We start from the raw sequence: 24,724 nt of genomic DNA, 5'->3' as shown, positions 1-24,724 counted from the left end.
TAAGTGCAAAATTAAGCAAGCAAAAGAAGTAAAACAAAAGCAATACAGCAATCTTGTCAGTGTCCACACTTTTCATCTTCTAATGAATTGTAAAGAATTAACAGACATATATTGCATTAAAGTTAAGGAGCTTGAATAAACTGGAATAAGAGCTGATATATTCAGAATATTTATAGTGCTTAAATCCAAAAAGAACACATGATGACTTAATTACCTACAAGTTTTGATTATATGGTTAGTTTTACTTGTGACAGAATTATCAGTGTGATGTAAAGGAAGTGCAGATAAAAAGTGTGGAAAAAATGTGTGGAAAATGGTCGAATATAAGCTCACATATTGGATAGTTTTGTGGTCTATACAATATTTCAGAGTAAAAGCTGTTAATGTTGCAAGCAAGCAAAGTGTATTTTGAAAAGCTACAGAATTCCAGAATGATGCAGTACAGATTCAGGAATATCATGTTTAGCTCAAGCATCAGAAAGTCCTACTGTAAACGCAGAAAATAGTAACTAATCATAAATTGCTGGGAGACTTTCTTAAAATGAATGGGTAGTTCATATTATTATTATTATTATTATTATTATTATTATTATTATTATTATTATTTGCTTTGCAGATACCCTTATCCAGGGTAACTTACAAAATTAGTATTACATAAAGGATATACAAAAATGAAATAATTTATATGTGGTTAAGAGTAAGCAGAAATACAAATGAGGTGAAAGCATATTAAAAAAACAATGAGCCAGGCATATGTTAGGTACAATGCCTGTACACAACCTAATTCAACTGAGTGTAATGTCTGTTAAAGAGTAAACAACATGTGGGTAAGAAATCATTGATTACAGTAAAACGTGAATGCCATTGAACAGAGTGCAGTAAAATTTATGTTTAAAACTATGTTTTGTTTCAAACAAAGTGTGGATTTCATTTGAATTCTGATTTTTTAGCTTTCCAGACTTTGATGCAGAAATATAAATTATTCATATCCAAAGAATAATTATAGTTGATTGAAGAATCATATAAAAGAATCCGCATACTCAAAACTGGGACCAGTGTCCCTGGCTTACTGAAAGTCTTGGTTCCTAACCAGAATTTGTGAAATGTTATCAAAGCGCTGTCTAATATTTTGCAAACAAATGCAGCATTGGTTTCAGTTGATTAGATGTGAAGAATTTGCTTGCAGCAGTAAGGCTACTAAGTCACCTTTTTTATGTCCCTAAAAAGAAAGTGTAAATGTGGAAGTCATCTTGCATGAGCATACATTTTGTGAGATGTCATATTGGACTGATTTGAAGAACTTGACTAGAGTAAGCAATACCTGCTAAAGAAAATGTTTCTCTATAATTTTCATGTGTCAGTGTTGTACTTGAGAAGTCAAATGAAGGAACTATACTGTATATACATACCTGTTTGCACTTTTACCTTCTTCTTCAAAAATATTGTCAATGGTATGGTACCTCTGAAAGGTAAAAAAGTCTATGATGGATGTCATGATATGATAGATATGAAAATCCATCAAAGTTATCAATTAATTTTCTCTTTTAAAGTTTGCCTGATTGCCCTTATTAAGAATAAACTTTTGTCCCTTTTCTCACACAAGCATAGTTAGGAAGCAAGTCAAGTGATGTAAAATTAGTACAGGCTTGATGTTTTATTACTTCTCTGAAATATCAAGTCTGTCATTGACTGTGATTGTAATAACAAAATACAAAGGAACAAGAGATTGGTACTGTAGGTTTAATTCTGCTGCAGGAGCTATTCCTAAGGTTTTATCAACATTGCATCAGCAGTATCTGTATTATATCACTGTTAGACTGCAGGGCAAAAGTCCTGGGGCTTGTATTTCTCACAGGAAAAAGGCCAGTCTAATATCTCGCAAAACAGATGTAAACTTTGGCAGCATCTGAACCTGACCTATACTCTTTTCTGTATCCCAGCCTTTAAGTAGAAACAAGTAGGTGATGATAAAGTGAAATGGTGTGTACACCCTACCAGTTTTAGTTTTTAACCATTTATGGAGGCCTGATTTATTTTGCAATCCAATTAAACTCTCCTTTTCACACTTAGAACACGTAAGTTCACTAGAAATTATTCAAATGATATATGAAAGTGTTGCAGCTTAAATGAGAGTAAATGTTTACAAAGCTCTAAGTACATATACATTCCTTTAGGTGTAAATATTTACACCTTTATTATTCTAAAATTCTACTTCTTCCAATTGTAAGTTTTGTATACCTTTTTTGTAAGGAGATTAATTGGATCTTAAATTTTTCTTTGCTTTGACAAATTTAGTGAGAAAGTGTTGGATCAGGCAAAGAACGCTATATGATTATTTACTGTATGTTAAGGGATGGGATTTTGTTGTTGCTGTGCACTTTTCTTACAATTCTTTGTACCTCAATGAAGTGACATAGCCCAAAAACAGATGCAGGGAAATGTTTCCATGCACAAATCCTCATTTTGCTTCTTTTGATTTCACCCTGCCTTTGACTGTTGCACAGATCTCCACAGACACTGCTTTTGATAGGGTAAGTTCTAGTTAAGTTTACAGAGGTGAGTAGCACACTTCATCAATAAAAGGTTAACAACATCCATATCACAACTGCTTTTTGTGTGTCTAACTTGTAAGTGTCCAATGGAGAGATATAAAAAGCCAATGTCCCATTTTAAAGCATGTATTTAAGAAAATAAATGTGTTGGAAATATTTTCATTTTAAAAATAATGTTTAGATGAAATTGTATTTGACTTTGGCTTTTATATCAAACAAAATGTACTGCCCTTTGATCCTTAGATTATCTATAGAAGATCTGCAAATTTGTATGCTTTTCTTCAAAAAAGACAACTTTACTTTAATTTGAATCCATAAGCATTCCTTGTTTTGTTTCTAAAGGCAACATTATTTTTAATCTGCCACCATACTCCCTACTGTTAATCTCCACCTAAATTGATTTTTTGAGAAGTTGACAAATTATTGCTTTCACCTGAAAGCCTGATGTGTCATTTAGACTTTTGCAAATGAGGTAGCAGAGTCCCTGAGGTGAGGAATTAGGATATAGACATTCATTCAGGTTGAAACTAAAAAAAAAATCTAAGACACAGCACTAGATAGGAAGTTTAGATGAGTCTTTAAAGCTGATTATATTTTTTAGTCATATGCCAACTCGATTTAAGTAACAGGAGATTGTTCAAAATCTAAAAATTATACTATTATATGTCTATTTGAATAAGAAAATCTCAGTGTAATAATTTCTACCTGGAATGAAGGATGTGACCAATTTCAAGGCAGCCAGTAGGTGACTGCAAGAATTCATAGTGCATCTGCAAAACTGGCCAGGTCACTCTGTAATTAGGTGAGATACAAAATATGAGTAGAAGAATCCCCGTGCTCAAAACTGGGACCAACTGGCTTACTGGAAGTCCTGGTTCCATTTAAAATGATGGATTTCAGCAACTTAACGTTAAACCACAGGGATTCTGGACTAAGAGTTATTGGAATTTAGTAACCGACAGTGTAGAAAATAACTTTCAAAGAAGCTTTATTATTATGGATCTAATATTGTATAACAAAATGTGAATATATAATTTTATATGTCATGTTTGTTTTTTACTGTCTTACACATTGAAAACAATAACTGCAAATTAATATTGTATATATTTTTTTCTTTGTATTTGTTCACATGATACTGAAAAGTATTGATGACATTTTTTCTAACAAGGGATTGTGAGGGATTAAAGGTATTTCTGGTACTATTTATAACAGTCTTCTCTAGATATACTGGAAGAAACCCCCTTAACTTTTATAAAGAAATCTGAATAACAACCTGTTATTAGCACAGCTGTTGGCAGGCTGTGCTCTTGATATCATACATCACCTCAACACAACTGTAGAGATGAAACTGGTCAAGTGATTGGATATGACAGATATACAAGGAAGTCAAAATTATTAAATGGGTTTTTCATATCATTCTAAATTGTAATCCTGACATTATATTAAGTAATAGATTTAATATTAATAGCTCTTCAAGATTTTCAATTAGAATAGTTGCTTTGGTAAAATATGTATTTTGATCATTCTAATGGAAAAAATGTTCTTTATAAAACATCACTCTATTTGTATATATACATAGCTATTATGTATGTATAGAGGTATATGTACTATATGTATTTGGTTAAACATACATATAGACATATATGTGTATGTTTGTGTTAGTCATTCTTTTCATTTTATTTTTATGGTCTCATAGAACTGACTTCATGTTTTTAATCATGATATTCATAAAAAAGTGATACAACAATGGAAAACCTTAGCACTCTTAGTTCGGTGTGTGTGCTGAAGTTTCTATTAACGTAGGCTGAGATTATCATTACACAAAAAAAGGTGTCTAAGAGAAAAATAACCATTTATTATGTGAACCAATGCATTGCTGTAGAATCATGTTCCAAACCAACATGTGAAAGTCACACATGAGATTTCGAGAAAGACACTTCTTAAATATTTGTATTTTCTGTTTACCCAACTCATAACTCTACTTATTTTTAAAGCATTACTATTTTAGAATATTATTAAGAGAGATGCCTAATATGTTGAATGTAAGAAGAAATGACAATTAAAGAATTAGTGGTATAATATACACAATAGGTAGTCACTACTATTTGACTGTTTAAGCACTGGACTTATATTCAATGCCTGGGAATACAGGTTTCTTAATAATAATAATAATAATAATAATAATAATAATAATAATAATAATTGCTTACACTTATATAGCGCTTTTCTGGACACTCCACTCAAAGGGCTTTACAGGTAATGGGGACTCCCCTTCACCACAGCCAATGTGCAGCATCCACCTTGCATGAATGGCTTCTTCTATTATATATGATAGCATGCAGTGCCCTTAAGAACTTGTACTACATACTGTATATATGTAGTGCCACTAATGACTGCTTTCTACAATATGTTAATGGATTTGCAGAAAAAAACTAAAATTTTATAGTTCTTTACAAATTCTGCCTTTAGTCTAACATTATCCTCAAATACACATTGTTTTTAGTTAACAAATTATACTACAAATTTTCCTTAGATATCAAATGCATGATTGAAAACATATTTACCCTGAATTAGAAAGGCTGTTTGATTTTCAATTAAACATGTCATTCTAGTACAAACATGCAAACTTGCAAGGAGACTCCAATATAATACCAGTAAAGCACGATATCCAATATATTCACTACATTTATTATAAAACCAATAACAAAATTATGCAATATGTTTGTTGTTACAGGATCTGGACTGTAAAGTTACAGAGCAGTCCATTCATGAACACAAAATAGCCCTAATATAATTTCATAGGTTTTTTAAATTTCTTTGCAGATGCATATTTTCATTATCTTTCCCTTCTGGCTTTTAAAAGGAATGACAACAGAAATGTCTTTTGATTTTTTTTTTTATTTCTTGTCAGAACACCTTTATGGTGCACAGTATGTGCTTTTGGATGCTGAAATATCTATTATTTTGATTGGATTTGCTATCAAACCTTTCACTTCAACAAACTTGAAGATATGTGCCATTTTCCTACTGTATTTATTGCCCTGCAATCTCTTTATTTTACAGTAGTATTAATATTTATTTTAATATTCAAAATATAATTTATCCATGCAATAAAAACTATAGCAACTTTATACTCAGTATTTATTCAGTATTATTTAGGTAAATGCCTACTATATAAATGGTAAACATGGGCTTTGTGAAACATTTGTAAAGATTTTATCAGGTGATTTTAAGAACTAGTAGAGACTAATCAATATGCATTAATGTACAGCTAAAGGAGTAAGTCAAACCACTTTAGTAAATGTCTTTTTTTTTACTAGTTATTTTACTAATCATACTCAGAGGGTCATTCATAACAAAGTGCCTGCCATTCTTTATGTTAGTAGGCTGGATAAGGTGGTTGAAAGCCATTCCTACTTCATTTCTCTTATTTTCATCTAAATATTTTCCTATATAGCTCTTTAGCGTTCTTTTTACACTTTTTTCCAGGAATCTTGTGTTTGGTCCTTTGAATGTGCCTTTTTTTTAATACAAACCACTTATTAGATTTAGGAACATGTTTCCAGTCTTGTCAATTAATAGTAATGAATATGCTTTGCTGAGATATATATTTTTCTCTGAACAGTTATTTCTACCTAACATTAAACAACATAAACTCTGTAATGTCCTGAATGTGAGAATTTCTAAATGTCTGAACACCTACAGCACAGTGTGGATAGAGGATATTTTGCCTTGGCCATTACAGTAATTTGAAAAATTCGGTGCAAATTGTGAAATTTTTCTTTTACCTTTCATTAGTTTTGAGCAAGTCCCATAATCTTCAGATACTATCAGTTCCTTCGCCAGTTATAAATGAATCATGGGTTAAGTTATATAAATCTTTTGCTTCAGGTTGCGATCGGAATTAAAAAATGTCCAAAGATGAAAGTCTAATTTAGCATTTAAAGAGATAAGGGTCGATATGACAATGTTATCACAACTACATTTCCTTCACCGAGCAAGTACAATAGGAAGACCTACATATCCTGTGGTGGACTCAGAATAATATGAAATTTGATTTAATTTACACAGATATCAGTCCTTGGCCTCATGGTTACTGTTGTCAGTTATGACCAAATTGGCACCATGAAAGTTCTCCGGACCCTCAGGGCCCTGCGCCCTCTGCGAGCACTGTCCAGATTTGCAGGCATGAGGGTAAGGAGATCTTTGACCACAATCTGATAGATCCTTGTGAGCATTACACTTGTTTTTAACATTCTCAAAGTTTCACAGGCCCATCAACATCGATTTACTGGAGATATATACTCTTTACAGTACGTAGTAAAAGTTGATTTAATTCCTTTTCTAGGTTGGCTTAAGACTTTCATGAAGAGATCCCAGAAAATGCACGTGCTGTAGTTGAAAATCTTGAAAATATGGGTCGCTTGCTTTTTTTTTCTTTTTTTAGCCTGTGCTTTCCTCCAGAGGACATCAAAGGGCAGATTCCGAGATCCAGATCCTGTTTCTCTCTTTATGAAACAGCATCAGCATAATTTCTTTTTTCCCCTTCACTTTCATTTTGTTCGAGTTCAAAGTGTTGAGAGGTGCCTGCTGGAAAAAAAAACACCAGGGTGTAAAGGAAACAGGATAACAAACCTTGTGTTCTTTCTATAGATAATTAGATCCATCCTATTGTTTTCTCTTTCCAAGACAAAACAACAGTATTGTTTTATTTTGTTTTGCCCTTCCATTCACTATTTCACACAGCATCCAGATGGATTAATGACTACGAATGGTTGTCTTTCAGCAAGACATCATGCCAGAACTTTTTTCCTACAACAGGTGCTAGGGACCCGTAACAAAGGTTCTGGAGCTCTCCTAACAGATTGGGTTCTTGCATTTATGTCTCCATATAGGTATCTTTAATAAGCCTTATAGCTAACACGCTGGGGTACTCGGACTTTGCTGCCATCAAATCACTAAGGACCCTGAGAGCTCTCAGACCATTAAGAGCCTTGTCCAGATTTGAAGGCATGCGGGTAAGAGTTTCATCCTCTCTCTTTCTCTTCTCTCTCTCAAAAACAAGCTTTTTTCAGTAAACAAAAATGATCTGAAATGCCATGTGCTGCCTTCATTTAACATTTCTTAGAGGTGCCCAGGTTTGTTGGGCACTTTTCCTATACTATGACTACAGCATGCTTTGCCAGAAAACAAAATGAAGAGAAATGGCAGAAGGCTTTTTAAAGTTTAAAGCATTTTTAGTAATGTCTAGCAATCACAAAAAAATAAAAATAATGTTTCACACCATACTTATAAAATATATGACAGAAAAGAACCAGCTGTTTTGGCGTACCACCTACTTCTAAAATGCATTATTTCTTTTCCTCTTAACTGCTTTACAATTCTTTGGATTCGCATTTGGGCCAGGGTCTTACATATCAGAATATGACCTCTCAGTCCCTCACTGATACAATGGTTAACATTTTTTTCTCTCAAGTACAGATTTTACCCACGCATCATAATAAATAGAACAGCCAAGCATAAGAAAGTACTGAATTAAAGAGCATTGGACCCAGTTTGGCTACACTTTCCAGATATTGCAACCTAGAGTAAACTACTAGTTCCCTTTTACAATTTCTACAAAAAAATAACATATTAGTGTTAAAGTTTCCTGCTGCTGTATTCCCATTGTATTACAGTGCCTAATGGTAATATTAAGTATGCCATTCCTTAATATCTCACACACCTTACATCCCAATTGAATTCTCTTCTTTGAATATGACTAATGTGATAAGCATGCAGGTTAATTTATTATGACTGCAGCTTAGCTATTATCAGGACATTAAAAATATTAAAACTAAGTTATATCCATCTAGGCTAACCCAGGCTGAAACTATGTATTGTTTAATGTAGTACATTACAATGAGCTCATAAGACTGTACAATTTGCCAATGCAGATTGTACAATTTGCCATGTGTTGTCATTTGCATTTTGAGGTGTTGAATTTCTTAAGTATTACTAATTCTTGTTATCAGTATTAAACTTTCTAAATCCACAGAACACTATCCAAGTATGATAAAGAAACATTATTTGCAGCACTAATTTCCTTTTTGGTTGGTGAAAACTAATGCATACCAATGTGGAAAAAAATCTCACTGACAGTATTACTGTATATATTTAATTTCTACATCCAAGGCTCCAAAGTATCAATACTGTACCAGTTCTACTGCAGTGGAGTTCATATCTGGGAAGAGCAGAATGATTAACTGTGCATCTGAAATTTCAGTCCACTCAGCTGAATAGTTTGACTAATTCCAATCTGTTTGCATTTTTTTTAATCTTTCAATACTTAAGCAGCATTTTTGTTATTGGCATGACAATTATTTTGTAACAGGCATGAATACTAAGAAGCAGTAAAAACACAACAACCGCTTGTTCTATTTTAATGCCTTTCAGTGTATGTAAAATTTCATAAGTGATATTTTTCAGACCTAACATTTATTCACTAACACCTTCATGTTCTTGTGTTAAATATTAACTCTTCTGTATAAGCATTTTGGTGGTTTCTTTCAGAAGTTCTTCATGAAATATCTGGGCTGTAACATTTTGTGAATGTTAAAATATAATATACAGTTTAAGCCTTTTTGTTGTTTTGTATCGAAATTTTATCATTGTGTTTTTTCATATTTAAACTGACATGTCATTTGTGATTTGAATTTCCACATTTTTTTACCCATGGATTGACACACAAAGTATCAAGTCTTGGAAAAGGCCAGATCATGTTATAGCAGTGTTTAAATTAAATGCTGTATTCACATCTGTATTTCATGCAGTCTTTAGAAACACTTGATTTCAAATTGTTAAATAGAAATTGTCAATATTCAGCAATACAGTATAGCCTTGCACTTCACAGTATGCCTTTTAAATGGTGTACTGCAAATTAAATATTACATTGTATCAAATGACAGCTTGTCCTTCATGATTGAAAAGGTTTCAAAGACAAGGAAATATTGCTTCATTATCCCACTGAAAGCAATACAAGTAATAAAAAAATATCTGACATGTTTTTTTGAGTTAGTATCTCTCTATTTTTTGGAAGAGAACTATGTTACAACTCCTTACTGCTCCTATTCTGGCACTATCTCAGCCTTGGCTGACTATCATTAGTCCACAAGTGCCTCAGATCAGCAGACTGCTCCAATTAGTAATTGTTTCAGTTAGATAATAATGTGCAAGGCTGGTTTGAAAACCTGAATTATGTTCTCATCTGGCACTGAAATTTTCATTAACTGTGAAGCATGAAATATCCTTTTTAGGGAAGACTTTAAAAATCAGATTGCATTCATTTAATACATCATTCTCTGGCTACATTCTTTCCTGCTCAGATTTCCTTCGCCAGTGAGAATTAAATTAGACTGTTTCAATGACCCAAGTTCATCTTTAGGAGTACGTCTAGGACGGGACTATTAATTTCACTACATTGTATTCTGCAGACAATCAGAACAGAAGCCTAGACTCTTAACTGCTTCATTCCCTGCCTGGACCAGTATATTCTTTACACTTACACTTTCTTATCAGAATCTCTGAAAGCATAGGACTTTCTGTATCAGTGTTATCTAACCTTTGTCCTGGAAAGTCTTAGAAAAATCTGGGTTTTGTTTTAGGCAAGTCTAATGAAATAATGGATTTACTTTTTGCGATATATTGATCAATTTTGCATTTATTCCAGTTATTTATCTGTAATGATTTGGAGAATTCTATTAAATGAATTAAGTTGTCTTTAAAGGAACTGGATTGCCAATCTGCTCTAGAACATTCACCTACAGTTTAGCAAAGTAAATAATAAAGTGAGGAATGGTGCCAGAGATTGCCTTAATCTGTGCAATGTCTAATTCTCACATTGAATTATGTTTTCTGTGACATTTATATGTAAGACTGACCAGCTTTAATTAATACTCAGTTTTAATTTTTACAAATTATGTAATATTTATTGTTTCAATGTGTAAATCTGGTTTACGTCTTATAGAAAATTACAACAGTATTTGTTTTTAATTACTGTTGTTAAAAAATAAATGATCTTGGTTATTAGGCTGCATGTGTTTGATGTAAGAAGTAAACACAGGAATATAATGAAAGAAAATCTAGTAATACCGAGTGCTGTATTGGTAGAAAATGCATTTAATCCTAAGAACATCAGAAATGTTACAAATAAAAGGAGGCTCATAAGCCCATATAGCTTGTTCCATAGTCAATAGTTAATTGATCAGAGAATCTCATCAATGTCAGAGTATTGCCTTAGACAACATGGCTGTGTAGATTTTTCCATACTCCCATACTCCTTTGCCTCATGTCTTAAGTTTTGAATACGCTTCCATGCACAAGTGCTTGTGTATTCTTGCTCATGTTTCACTGTTCATTTTGAAGCTCACTGGGTCTTCGTGTCAGTTCCTTTGAGAACTTTGATAACTTAAATCAGGTTCATTCATAATCTCTTTTCAAGACCAAAAAGGTTCATTGTCAGTGTGGGACATTAAGCCTAGGATGGTATCCAGCTATTCATATATAGACAGATTTCAGAACAGGAATATTTTAAATGACCATGATATTCGGCACAGTTACACAATTTCAAGATAACATCCTTTGAAAAAATTCTACACTGCTTTCTAGATGTATTTTAAAATTGTTTACCTGTATTACTACTGCACTTTGTTTAGAAGATGTAAATGATGAGTCTTTGCTGTAAAGTATGTCTTTTTTCATAACTAGCCCCCTACCTCAGTGTTTCCCAATTTGTATGTATAGGTTGTTTTTACTACCTGCAGGTAATCTTTGCTTGTCTACAATCGAGTTTATCTGCCAGGCTTGAATTTTAACTTAATTGCTTAAAAGTCTCAAAAATTTCATAATCACAGTTTTGACTTTCAACCCAGAGGAACAGATGAAATGGGAGTGTAGTAATGCAATCTACACATCAGCATCAAATCCCTGCCCTAGAAAACGTTATTAAAGCTGGTCAGTCACTTTGTATACACATATTTAAGTAACTGGATCTGTTATACATGAGTGCTTATATAGAAATATAAATAGCTAAACAGCAATTGATAAAATATATTTTCTCCATTTTTAAGACAGTCTGGTCAAATAAAACATTACCTAAAATAACAATATAACAATATCTCCTAACTACCACTGGGAAGATATTCTTATGAGCAGCAGTGTGTGTTTTGACAGTGGTGAGTAATGTTCAGAGTCTGACATGTTACTGTTGGTTTCTTTCCTCCTCACAGGTTGTGGTAAATGCCTTGATTGGGGCCATCCCCTCCATCATGAATGTGCTACTGGTCTGTCTGATCTTCTGGTTGATTTTTAGTATAATGGGGGTGAACCTCTTTGCAGGGAAGTTTGGAAAGTGTGTCAGCAAAGCAGGTTACCAGTACAATGCCTCCCACATAAACAACAGAAGTGAATGCCTAGCCATGAACAACATGACACTGTACTACTGGACCAAAGTGAAAGTAAACTTTGATAATGTCGGAGCTGGATATCTTGCCCTTTTACAAGTTGTGAGTTTTTCATCTTGTTATAAATTGTCATTGAAATCTTTAGCACTAGTATTTTTTAAATTAATGATGAATTACACTTAATATTATTTTTAGCAGAATAGTTGGCAAAAAAAAACTTTCTAAGCCCATTCTTCTACTTAGTTAGTTGGTAGTGTATCCTAGCAACAAGTCACTTAGGTCTGTTCCATCTTTCCTCTGACATCACTCAATATAAGCCTTTCATTTGCATCTAGAAATAGTCAGTCACTAGTTACACACAAAAGCCTGCAATTACTGGTTACCAAGGAAAAGGCTAGCTGCAGTCATTTCTTCTGATGGGAGTCCACAGACCTTGAAGTTAACTACCTCTTCCATTCCCTTTTTTGTGTTCCAAAAATAGTTTTTAAAGAGGAATATGTGTTTGCCATTTTAGCACCTTTTATTTTTAAAAGGTAGTTTCCATGTACACATTCATCTATTATCTAATTCTTAGACACAAAATGTAATCTTTGTGAATTGTATTAGAGATAGTTAACTATAGAAATAGTTATACTCATATAAAATTAACATTTTTATTTTCTTTGCCTATATTAGATTATAGACCATTTCACCCCTTGAATCAAAAGCCAGTTGTGTACAGTAGGTATATGTATGAAGTATTGTATTAAACTAAGCTTATATTGAAAGCATTGAATCATTAAATAAGCTTAAAGTTTATATTTAAGTTCCTCAGTAATATATAACAATTTGTACACCTAAAAAAATACTAACATAATAAATACAATGTAATGGAAACCGTCTGTGTTTTCTTAGTAAATCCAAATTTAGTTTTCCTAATGTAATTCTTTACATGGTACTGTGAACCAGCAGATGCCCCAGAATCAGTTGCATTTCTGTATTTCACATTTCTAATCAAATTGAAAAAAGATTTACCAAAAAAACTAAGAAAACATTGCTTTATTATCTTTTAAAAACTCAAAATTCTCAGTCTGAGTAACTAATGATGTTGGAACAAGAACCACTGCATTTAAATTTAAATGATGAGTTGGGTTTGTGATAAGAGCTGGGGAGTTGGGTTAGGACTGCTGAAATATGCAAGTTGGATTACTGATAATTAACACTCATGTTTGAATGTGTATCTTTTGCAATGTAATAAATGAAAGCTAAATGAAAGTTAGAAACAAACCTTTTTAATAAAGTAAATACAAATAACTGTTGAAATAACAAGGAAAATATGGAGAAGATATTTTGAAGGATAGAACAATCAATAAACGTTATAATTTTTGCTCCCATTTAAGGCAACTTTCAAAGGCTGGATGGAAATAATGTATGCTGCAGTGGATTCACGTGGGGTACGTACAGTAAAACAGTTCTCCATGACATTTTTTTTTTCTTTTAGGGAGTCAATTGTGAAAAGTTAAACAGGGAAGAGTCAACATTTTCAGATTGATATAGACAATGTTTTCACTCTATAACAGCCTACTCAACTGAGTCCTCTGCCTCTTATAATGATATTGATGCTTAGCTAAAATAGTTTGGTATTTTTCATGGTCATTGCTTGGACAAAACATGGCAATTTCTTTTCATTTGATTCTCTAAAATATTTTTATTAAACTTAATGAACATTGAGTGATCATTAAGACCGTTTGAAAAAAAACATAATTAGAATTCACGATGTTATTGGAAATCCAATCCTTTTACATACTATATTAACTATAAACACTATTTAACAAGGTTATCTAAACAGTGGTCAGCTTCAGGTTCGACAAACAACAGTTGAAAATAAAACTTTTATTTGTTTATTTAATATAATGGTAATAGAAATGTGTTAGTTTGTTGTCAGTGGTTCAGTTTACATATGGGGCAATGCTCATGTGATGTGATTATACGTACTGTTCTGAAGAAAAGCTCAAGACAATCAGGTCTTTGGTGAAGAAAGGCAAATGAGAGCAAAACATAAAGCAAATCCTTATTTAGAATACTGAAAAACATGGATAACACATGCCTGCTTTCACTCAAAAGCGCACATTTCATGACAAAATATTTATGACCTTGACTAATGACAGTATCTATAGTCTTGCCTCTCTGCTGATCTCCAATCCTTGGCTTTAAGGTTTCATTGTATACATTCATGTGGTAGGCCAGGCCATGAAGGACTAAATTACAGCTAACCTGCCAAAAGAAGCCATTAAAGGCCTAGGTTATTGTAAATATACACACTGGGTGGTTATTAGTTAATTCATTAGATAAATTGCACATTCCCTTCTTGGGTTAATTAAGGTGTTTGTATTTTTTCTGAGATTCTCTACAATAATGTCTCCTTTGCTGTTCTACTTATGTCCCAGTTTTTAGACCATTTGAGCTCATGTCACACACCTATATATTACCTAAAATTGTCTTGGGAAAACAAGTCATGTTGGCAACAGTTAACTAACAGTCAGGCAAGGGGAATTTGTTCCACAGCTGTATTTATTATAACTGTTGTTTAAAACATTTAATTTAAACCAAATCTTAGAAGCTCGTATTGCCCTGCTGTTTCTCTATATAAATGTTCTCTATATGGGGAACTCGGTCCTTCCAGATAATGTGAAGAAATAAATCCCCGAAAACACTGTATGGTTAAATTGCTAAATAAACCTCAACCTTTAGTTACATGTGGGTAACCTGAAGCAAAATAGTGGAAACGTGAACAGATGTAGGTCCGTTTATATTTGTTTCAAGTAACATGTCTTGAGTAAAATTGCAATGTACATGGAAATTCCCCCAGTAAAAATCTGAAAACATAAGCAATTCCATTTGAATTAAAAAAGCATTTTTTGTTTTTATTTTATGAAATCCAAAAGCAGCCTATTTTCTCAAGAGCAATAAGTTGATTCAGATTTTATTATTTATAGACATATTTGTATATTTATATAATATATATGAAAGAATAATATATAATAATATAAAATATATCAAATAAAATTATTGACATATTGTATATCTTTATTTTTTGCATATTTAATTACACATTTAATATATAAAGTAATGTATTAGATTACTTTATATAGTATTAGTAATAAAGTAATGTATTAGAACTGCAATGATTTTTCATTGCAGAAGTTCAGTATGTTTTGCACAGACTCACACATAAGTTTAGCAGTTTTAAGTGTGTTCAAAATTAGAACAGGCTTTGGGTCGGTGTCAGTTTATTATTTATAATATTTCACTGTGCATCCCCTGGTATATGAAACATCAACATAGTCAGAAACTTTAAACTTCAGTCACTTGTATATTTTGACCCAGCTACATACAAGGGATGTTGGTCAGCTGTTGTGGAATTAATAGAAAGGATATATGCAAAGCACAAAAGTTTTTTTTTTCTTTTTACTTAACAGCTAGAAGAGCAACCTGTTAAAGAAAGCAACCTGTACATGTACCTCTACTTTGTCATCTTCATCATCTTTGGATCATTTTTCACATTGAATCTCTTCATTGGTGTCATAATAGACAACTTCAACCAGCAAAAAAGGAAGATAAGTATCTGATATTATCATGAAAAACACTTGCCAATAGACATGCCTACATGTCCAGAAATTTGGATTTTTGAATTAATTGAGCACAATGAGTATTCTGTACTTTGTTTTGGATTACTTCTCTTTTATCTTCGGGATGTATCATTTTGACATTATTGCTGATATCTTTCCCCAACAATAGCATATGAGGTATTTTTATGTCTAATACGCTAGGTACTTTCATGAGGATTCATTAGAAGTGAGTAATAGAAGATATTGCGAAGGCATTGTGTCCATGGATTTTGTTCAGGATTAAAAAGGTTTAGACTCTTCAGCCTGACAGTGTAGGACATTCCCTTTAGACCCAGAAGATACTGTATCTAGTTGCTCTTTTCTGGACTGATACCAGGCAGAAATACAGTGTCATACTGTAATGAACAAACTTGTACACACATCCAAAATAATCAAACTAATTATACTAATACACAGTAAATTATACAATTAACATAACATCAATTTAAATTCTACAATTTGAACTACAGTATATAGTCAAACATTTTGTTTGCTATTTTATTGCTTCCCCACAGTGTCTAGAAGGAGTAAATGATGATTCAAGATAAACACCTTTGTCATAAGTCATCTCTTCTATTTCAGTATTTCCCAATGTGACTACTTTACTGACTATATCAAAGTCTAGATCATTGATATAAATTAAGAATATCAGTTATCCTAGTACAGATCCCATTAGTGTAACCTTTTATTAAATTGCCCCAATTTGCTGATCCACCCCTTATCTGTACACTCTGTTTTCCATTTATTAAACAATTCTCAATCCAAATATGTACATTTCTCTGTATGAGTATAGCATACAATCTAAGATCTGATATTCTGAAGGAATTTAATCAAAATCTTTTAGAAAAAAATAAATATACTGTATCATATGTCCTGTGTATTCCTTATCATTGTCGCATGTAACTGCAGCAACTCTAACTCAAAATCATCTATTTTATTTCTAATATTTATATCCATAACTTTGATGTAATGAAAGTGAGAATCCCGATAATCCTTTTATCAAAATTAATAGGTAATTCTAAATGTAAAAAAGAAGTGCCGATAGCAAAAATAATGGTAAGGATTAATTTCTGTACTTAGGGGGACAAGACATCTTTATGACAGAAGAACAGAAGAAATACTATAATGCAATGAAAAAACTTGGATCCAAAAAACCTCAGAAGCCAATTCCAAGGCCACTGGTAAGTCATTAATTTTCTGCACACAGTTCTTTTCATTAGTCTTGGATGTCCTTAAAGTGACACAACATGTAACTGTCATTGAATCCTTTAAGGGTGTTTAAGGGTGTTTATAGTAGGAATTATATGCACTATATTTTATTTGATAATAAGATGGAATAGTTTTCATTTCATTTATTTAAAATTTAATTAAAATTTAAGACACAACCCTGCATTTAATTATTTTCATGGCAGTGCTCAACAATGGCTGAACAAGTAAAGGTACTTGCTTCAAGCACAGGATGAAGTCTGTTGACATCATAGGTTTATGCCCGGGTCATGTCACTAGCTAGACATTCTGCAAGTAGTGGCAAACAAGCAGTTCACATCTGAGGGTAGGGTGATTAGCTGGCCAAGGCTCCCTCGGAAGTGACTCCTGCTACTTCCCTCTGACTTACAGAGATTTTAGTGTGGCCCCTGTTGCATCTAGGCCTCCTCTGTATTGCCATGGAATTTGCCACATGTCAAATACCGTGCTGGGTGTGCGTAGGATGGGCATGACTCCCCTTCCAATTAGATGCCTATAAAAATAAAAATACAAAAATGTATTACTGTATTATTTCCTTCCAGTTGTTCTATATTCTGTATTATTTTAATAAACTTTGATTGTCTGATTTTTGCCAATGTTAACTGGAAATATCTTTACAGAGAAAAAAGCAAATATCAAATATATATATAAAATAAAATAAATTAGCTTTTCCAGCAGTATAGCCTTATCATATACTCTATGATGCAATCGAGTTGAGAAAAACTGTTTTAAAAGTATTAGCTCTATTCAATTGCAAAATCATTAATTATCTGTCCCAAGAGAAACAAAACTGTTATATTAGCAAGGTAAAAAATTGCCGGGTATTCAGACTACTAATATTTGATATTGATCACATCACATAGAATGGAAAGCAGTACAACATTAAAACTTTCAGCAGCTGGAACCACGTGTTAATCTAAACCCAAATAAATGGATCACAACTGAAATTTCTCAGATAATCAGAGCACTGATTTACTTTTTTATTTCCCCTCATACAGAACCCATTTCAAGGATTTTTTTTTGACGTTGTGTCCAAACAAGCCTTCGATATCATCATCATGATTTTGATCTGCTTGAACATGGTAACTATGATGGTGGAGACAGACGACCAGTCCAAGCGCATGGAGGACATCCTCAATAAGATCAATCTGGCATTCATTGTTATCTTCACTGGGGAGTGCTGCATTAAAATCATGGCACTTCGTTGCTACTTCTTCACTGTTGGGTGGAATATCTTTGACTTTGTAGTGGTCATCCTTTCAATTGTGGGTATGTACAACTTGGAGTCTTGAGAAGTGGAGCCCTTGCTCAATCTTGCATACATGTTTCTGGTAAATCTTTAGTAAGATAAGCTGTAACATATTAATAAAAGTGTAAACAAATAAGCACTCTAAGTATTTAAGAATGCTCAAACTACAAAAAAAACAGATTACCGTTTCCTGTTAGGTGCCTCATACTATTCATACTGCTTGACCGCACAAGTTATCCCTTCATACAGTTTTTTAATTTTCCATATTTCCCTTCATCAGATGTTTTCTATGTGTGCATATTTGCAAATGACATTGATCTACAATTGTACATATAATAACATGACTTATAATACATTATAAAATAGTAATTATGATGATAACGTCTCCAGATAAAGCTTTTTTTCCAATTGAAATTATACTGATATATGATAAAACTGTCTTTTCAAAACTTAGTATTTGAAAAATGTCAGTCTATACTATGAGAAAATCTCCACACTAGAAACACACCCCAAACTGAAGCTTTTAAATAGAAAGGACAGGACACCTCTTTCAACATTCTACTAAAATATGGGGAAATTACAGTAATAATAATGATTTGTGAAAATTGGATTGATTATTTTTAATTTAAAAAAATCATATTGCAGATGACTGCTCCTAGTCAGTTGTAGACCAAATTGAAGAAAGGAAGTCAGAATAGCCTTGACTAATTCCTCCTCTCTAGAATTAAAAATGAGAGAGAGGATAAATTCCAGTTTAGAATTGACTCCCTTGAAAATTAACAACCTTCACAAGAAAAAAAAGTATAGATATATATACTGTAGGTACCGCTACAGAAAAGTCTTTTTATAATTGACTTGTACTTTTTTTTCCAGGAATTGTTCTTGCTGACATAATAGAGAAATACTTTGTGTCGCCAACATTGTTCCGTGTCATCAGACTTGCACGCATCGGGCGTGTCCTTCGACTTATACGTGGAGCCAAAGGAATTCGAACTCTACTTTTTGCCTTAATGATGTCTCTTCCTGCATTATTCAACATTGGTCTTTTACTTTTTCTTGTGATGTTCATCTATGCCATCTTTGGTATGGCGAATTTTGCCTATGTGAAAAAACAGGGTGGAATTGATGACATGTTTAATTTTGAAACATTTGGTAACAGCATGATCTGTCTTTTCCAAATCACAACCTCAGCTGGCTGGGACAGTCTGCTCAGTCCCATTTTGAACAATTCCCCTGAGGAGTGTGATGCAAACAAAACCCACACTGGCACTAACGCAAAGGGAGACTGTGGGAACCCATCAGTGGGCATCACTTTTTTTGTTAGTTATATCATTATATCATTTCTTATTGTTGTGAACATGTACATAGCCATAATTCTGGAAAACTTCAGTGTAGCTACTGAGGAAAGCACAGAGCCTTTGAGTGAGGATGACTTTGAGATGTTCTATGAGGTCTGGGAAAAGTTTGATCCTGAGGCAACACAGTTTATTGAGTACGCCAAGCTCTCCGACTTTGCAGACTCTTTGGAGGAGCCACTGCGCATTGCAAAGCCCAATAAAATCAAACTCATCTCTATGGACTTGCCTATGGTTAGTGGGGACAAAATCCACTGTCTGGATATTTTGTTTGCTTTCACCAAAAGGGTTTTAGGGGAGTCAGGAGAAATGGATGCTTTGAAGCAACAAATGGAGGAGAAATTCATGATGGCCAACCCTTCCAAAATATCCTACGAACCCATCACGACTACCCTCAGACGTAAGCAAGAGGAGGTGTCTGCTGTCATAATTCAGAGAGCCTACAGGCGTCACCTTCTCCGAAGGTCAATGAGGCAAGCTTCCTTTCTGTATCGTCACATAAACAGTGATGGGAACATTGATGTGGAAGACCCTCCTGAGAAGGAAGGTCTTATAGCATCCATGATTAAGGAAAACTACGGACACGAGACAGAAATGACGGAAACATTATCCTCAACCTCTTCCCCACCATCTTACGACAGTGTAACCAGAGCTACTAGTGACATTTTCCAAGTTGTGATAAGTGACCCAAGGAACACTGATCAAAGTGAACCCTTCATACATCCTGACAGAGACAGAGAGTCATTTCTGTAACACTGGTTATGAAATGCTTTAAATCTTGTTTACCGAATGTAACATAACTAAAACAACACTGATTCAATCTAGTTGTACACTTTTTAGCTGCAAAACAAAAAAGGCAGGGCTTATAGGATGATCAAATTTTTTCTTGTCCACTTTGGTGGAATACACAAAGGGACTGTGTAACTTACACAAAATCCCTTTGACCCTGCTTAATCAACTGTGCTTAATATTTATATGCATGAATGACCTCTGCAGGGTCCCAACAATTATATCACTGATGTAATAATCATTTATTAGACTGAAAAAATACAATTTATCAATATTTACGAACAATGCTTGACTGTATGCATTCATTAAAGGTCTTACTTATAATGGTGTGATTCCTTATGATAGCTTATAAAACAAAACTAACTACAACTACAGTAGTAAAATGCAACACATTATTTACACATTATAGTCCTTTTCATATAGGTACAATAATCATTGTATTTGATATTTTTCTACTTGTGACAATAGCTGTCTCTTTTTCAATGGGAACGACTAGCTACACTGTTTAAAATGAATGGTTCTATCTGTAAAATTCTAAAATGACAGGTTGTATCATTTAAAATGTAGTTTTAGCTATCTTTTTGCATTATTGCACTTCTGAGTTTGCATGTATTTTTATGGGGTTGGTGCAGGAATAGAAAACAATTCACAGGGAAGGTTACTTTTGTGCTTGTCAACACAGTATCTGACATCTGCGCTTGACAATCATACTGTACATAATCAGAAACAGGTCTAGTAATGTTTTCATTAAATGGTTAGAAAGACCAGAAATTTCTGAAAGCTTAGGCACAAAGCAAAAATCCGTTGGCTTCCCCTGTTGGATTAACGGCAAGTATTAAAACATATATCAGGAAGACTTTTTATGTTTTCAGAAATAATCATCCTTTATGTAAAATAATATCTCTCTGAAAAGCAAATTTTTGTTACAGATCTAATGCAATTGCAATTGGAAGCTAATTAGGGCTTTTCAGGGTAAAAGAAAGCAAAAAAAATGTGCTGTCAAAGCACATGACCTGCATGAAACACAATTCTTATTTTCTATAGTGCTATTTTTTCATTATAATTGACCAACTGACTTTTAAATTCTAAATAATGGAGCGATGAACACGAAAAGATTTAAGCAAAAAAAAGAAGTAGCTGTAATTATGAATGTTTACTGAAGGGCTTTGTAAAGTAGCAATAGCTACATGTGTGCCTGATTGTATGAGTTCTGTATGAACATAGGTCTATTCATTTGATTCTTTTGAAGTCATTCAACTTTTGCTAGTTTTTCTCTTAGAGTAAAAACACCTGAGACTGCACTATAGTGTTACATTTAAATTGCGGCACACTTTATGATTTTGGGACTTGCAAGTGAATTAATTATATAAATAATATACTTTTCTGTATTGACTTGCAATTCTCTGTTTTAAAACCACCCCTCAGAGTCATTTAGACCTAATTTACTAACAGTTAATTAAGCTGGTAAATTAAATTAAATTTACAGAAATAGAAAAATTGTAATTAAAAAGTTGGAAAATATATCGCATTTAATATTGAGAGATATTACATAGTAAATAGAGATTTTACTTGAAAAGTCTTCATTATGTAAATATGTTTTACTTCCAGTACAATTTAATTTGTTTTTTTTTTCCACTTAGACTGAAAATCAGATTTGTGGAGTATACATTAGCTGTTTTATGTCAGGACAATGTCTGCATAAAGTTTCATATGAGATCTAGAAAATTGTTTTACATGAAACTAAGCAGCAAAAACTGCTGCAGTTAAATAACATTATTTCATCATTAATAGTGTTATATAAAAAAACATAAAGCCTTAAATCTTTAATTTTATTCTCAAGTATTTGCAAGTAATTAAATTAAGAGCATTTCATTTGACCAATAGAAATTGTATTAACATTTAGAGGATTTTCTTTCTTTATTCACAGTTTTTAGACACATTGGGAAAGTCTGCATCAGAATGGTTGCTGTCACGTCATATTTTGTGTAGCTAATGTCAGAATAATATAGAAGACCCAAGCTTATAAGAAAAGTTATTACTTCCATGCTTACGAGAAACAAAGGTGCACTGTACTGTACACATTTGAGAACACAGGGGAATGTGTTTTCCTCAGGCCTTAGTATATCTGTGTTTGCATGTTCATTCAGCTGCTAGATATTGTGCGGTGAAATTAGGGAGTGTACTCACAACACAAAATCAATGTGAAGAAACATTTAAGAAACAAATGAAATAAACTAGTTATTTTTTGTACTCTACAAACCATACATACTGTTGTGCAAGAGTCTTGAGCATTTTGAATTGTTCTACACTTTTTACTCCACTGGAATGTTAAAGATTTTTAATCCTGGAAGATTTGCATTTTGCAGTTCAAATGTTACCCCTCGGTTTTATGGATGTTGGTTTGTTCACCAACTATGTACCTAAGCAGAATCAACAGAGTGAGGAGGGTGGAGCTACAGAGGAATGAGTAGAGGTTAATTCCAAACAGAAAATAAATAGAAAACACCCTTTCTTTGGGTGTTTTTTAAATATCCTTTGTACTTTTTAAAGTAATATAATAATTACACGATAAGCTTAGTTTGTCTCATAAAAATTAATAACAAAGTTGTTAAAATAGTACAAACACCAGTGGAGGTTTTGAATAAGTTATCAATGTATTGTAACTCCTGATTAAATTGCCTAAGGCTTTTGCACAGTCATGTTAATGGATTGTGCACATCCCAAAGTAACAATTACTTAGTGTTCCTGTAATCATCTGAAATAGTAACACCTAAAATGTATTTTAGTAATTGGAAATATGGCTCCTCAACATAAAGAAGCCTTTTTGATGGCACATGCAGAGCTAAACCTTCATCAGACAATACAAGAACTTTTAACTGGCTTCTAGATTTAAAATGCTTAAACTTTTATTTGTGAAGCAAACTTTTGGATAAGTCACTGATGCCATTCCACATCAGTTAAGTTTTAAGCAACATTGTTGAAGGTTTATGGATATTTCTACCTAGTGTATGCCCAAAGAATATTATTTTACAATTCTTTATTTATATACAAATGGAAAACCTGGGGGAATTTATTTTAATCAATTTAAAATATAATATTGGTCATTTTAGGTGTCATGTTCAATTAAGCTAATGTAGGTTTATCATTTAGAGTGGTTAGTTTTTATATGTTAAGCTGAATAATCACACAGTTTTGCTTTAAATAAAGTAAGGAAATATATTTTTTGTAAATGTTATGTAGCCTGAATAGACTCGTTTTTGTATAGGAGTAACATAATGTCTTTTCATATTTAGGAATGTTGAGGCCCACGCAGATTCTCTATAATTAAGGTATGAAGAAAAATAAAGAACTCAACAGCAGACATAAGCTTGATCCATCTCTGCTTGGGCATATGATTATGATTATAGGAGAACAAAGTACCCAAAAGACCATTAACATGCTGAAATCTACATTTCTTATTGTAATACCACTTTCTTCACAAAATTAAAAATTGAAGTGTGAATGACAAAGTTCTGGCGAATCACTTCAAAACCCAAGATGAAATAAAGCCATAAACTGCACTATTGCAAGTGCAATTGTTGCACATTTCCTGTCAACTGGCCTTAACTTTTATAGTCTCAAAAGAAAGGGTATTTATCTTTTGTAGATCTCAATCTGAGAATCTTTCTTTTCAATATTTTCCTAGGATTTCCCTGTTTTTTTATTAGATGAAATTGAAATCATGAAATATATCACAGTTAATGAGGTTACAGTATATCTTTAGAATTCTATTCAATACCAGATCACATATGTTAGGCAAATAATATATCTAGGGTGAAAAAAATATATAAAAATACAATTAGAATTCATAAGCAACTTTGACCATTTATTGAAAGTCTTACTATTTTAGGAACCTCTGGAAAGGAATTAATTAAACTGGATATTTGATTACTACTAATGTAATGTTAAGTGTAACCTCTCATAATTCATTGAAGACACGGTGAACTGGATTTCAGTTATTATTTTCTTTCCATTACTAATCAGTTAATTATATTTGCTTCAGGTTTAAAGAGACTTATGATTAATCATTTAACATATTTTTACCCAAGATGCATTTTTTTATTGAGGTATATGATCTATCCATGGAATATAATCTCATTAATCAAGATATAGCTTTCTTACTATCCTTAAATATTAAAAATATTTTAATCTACTGAAGACCCCATAGTCTAAATGACTTTTTTTAGCTGGAGTGTCTATTTTATTAGTGTTACATATAACGTTTTAAGCTTTGCTTTTTTTGTCACCTTCTGTTTTGTTGTCTGTTTTTCATTTTACAGTCATTTCCCCAAATCTCTTTGCATGGTCTTCATATCTTGCTTATCAGTACAAGCCTGCAACTTTATTTTCTAGATTAGTATTTAGTGGTTAAACTCTTTTTGACACTGGTTTCCTATAAAAAGCACAT

The 24,724-nt window shown here is 32.7% G+C and overlaps 1 protein-coding gene across 1 annotated transcript in view; it reads left to right on the top strand.

Moving 5' to 3' along the window:
- Positions 1 to 20,443, top strand: part of scn5lab (sodium channel, voltage gated, type V-like, alpha b) — a 170,741-nt gene extending 150,298 nt beyond the window's left edge. The window contains exons 21-27 of the mRNA XM_088918724.1: positions 7,448 to 7,570; positions 11,819 to 12,094; positions 13,372 to 13,425; positions 15,451 to 15,588; positions 16,716 to 16,820; positions 17,883 to 18,153; positions 19,007 to 20,443. Of these exons, the coding sequence (XP_088774850.1) occupies positions 7,448 to 7,570; positions 11,819 to 12,094; positions 13,372 to 13,425; positions 15,451 to 15,588; positions 16,716 to 16,820; positions 17,883 to 18,153; positions 19,007 to 20,241 (2,202 nt within the window). The 3' untranslated portion in view covers positions 20,242 to 20,443. The remainder of the gene's footprint in view (positions 1 to 7,447; positions 7,571 to 11,818; positions 12,095 to 13,371; positions 13,426 to 15,450; positions 15,589 to 16,715; positions 16,821 to 17,882; positions 18,154 to 19,006) is intronic.
- Positions 20,444 to 24,724: the final 4,281 nt, after the last annotated feature.

Source organism: Atractosteus spatula, chromosome 6 (genome assembly GCF_055471065.1).
Source record: "Atractosteus spatula isolate fAtrSpa1 chromosome 6, fAtrSpa1.hap1, whole genome shotgun sequence".
Classification (NCBI taxonomy): Eukaryota; Metazoa; Chordata; class Actinopteri; order Semionotiformes; family Lepisosteidae; genus Atractosteus; species Atractosteus spatula.
Note: the sequence above shows the minus strand (reverse complement) of the source record. Positions and strands in the feature narration are given on the sequence as shown.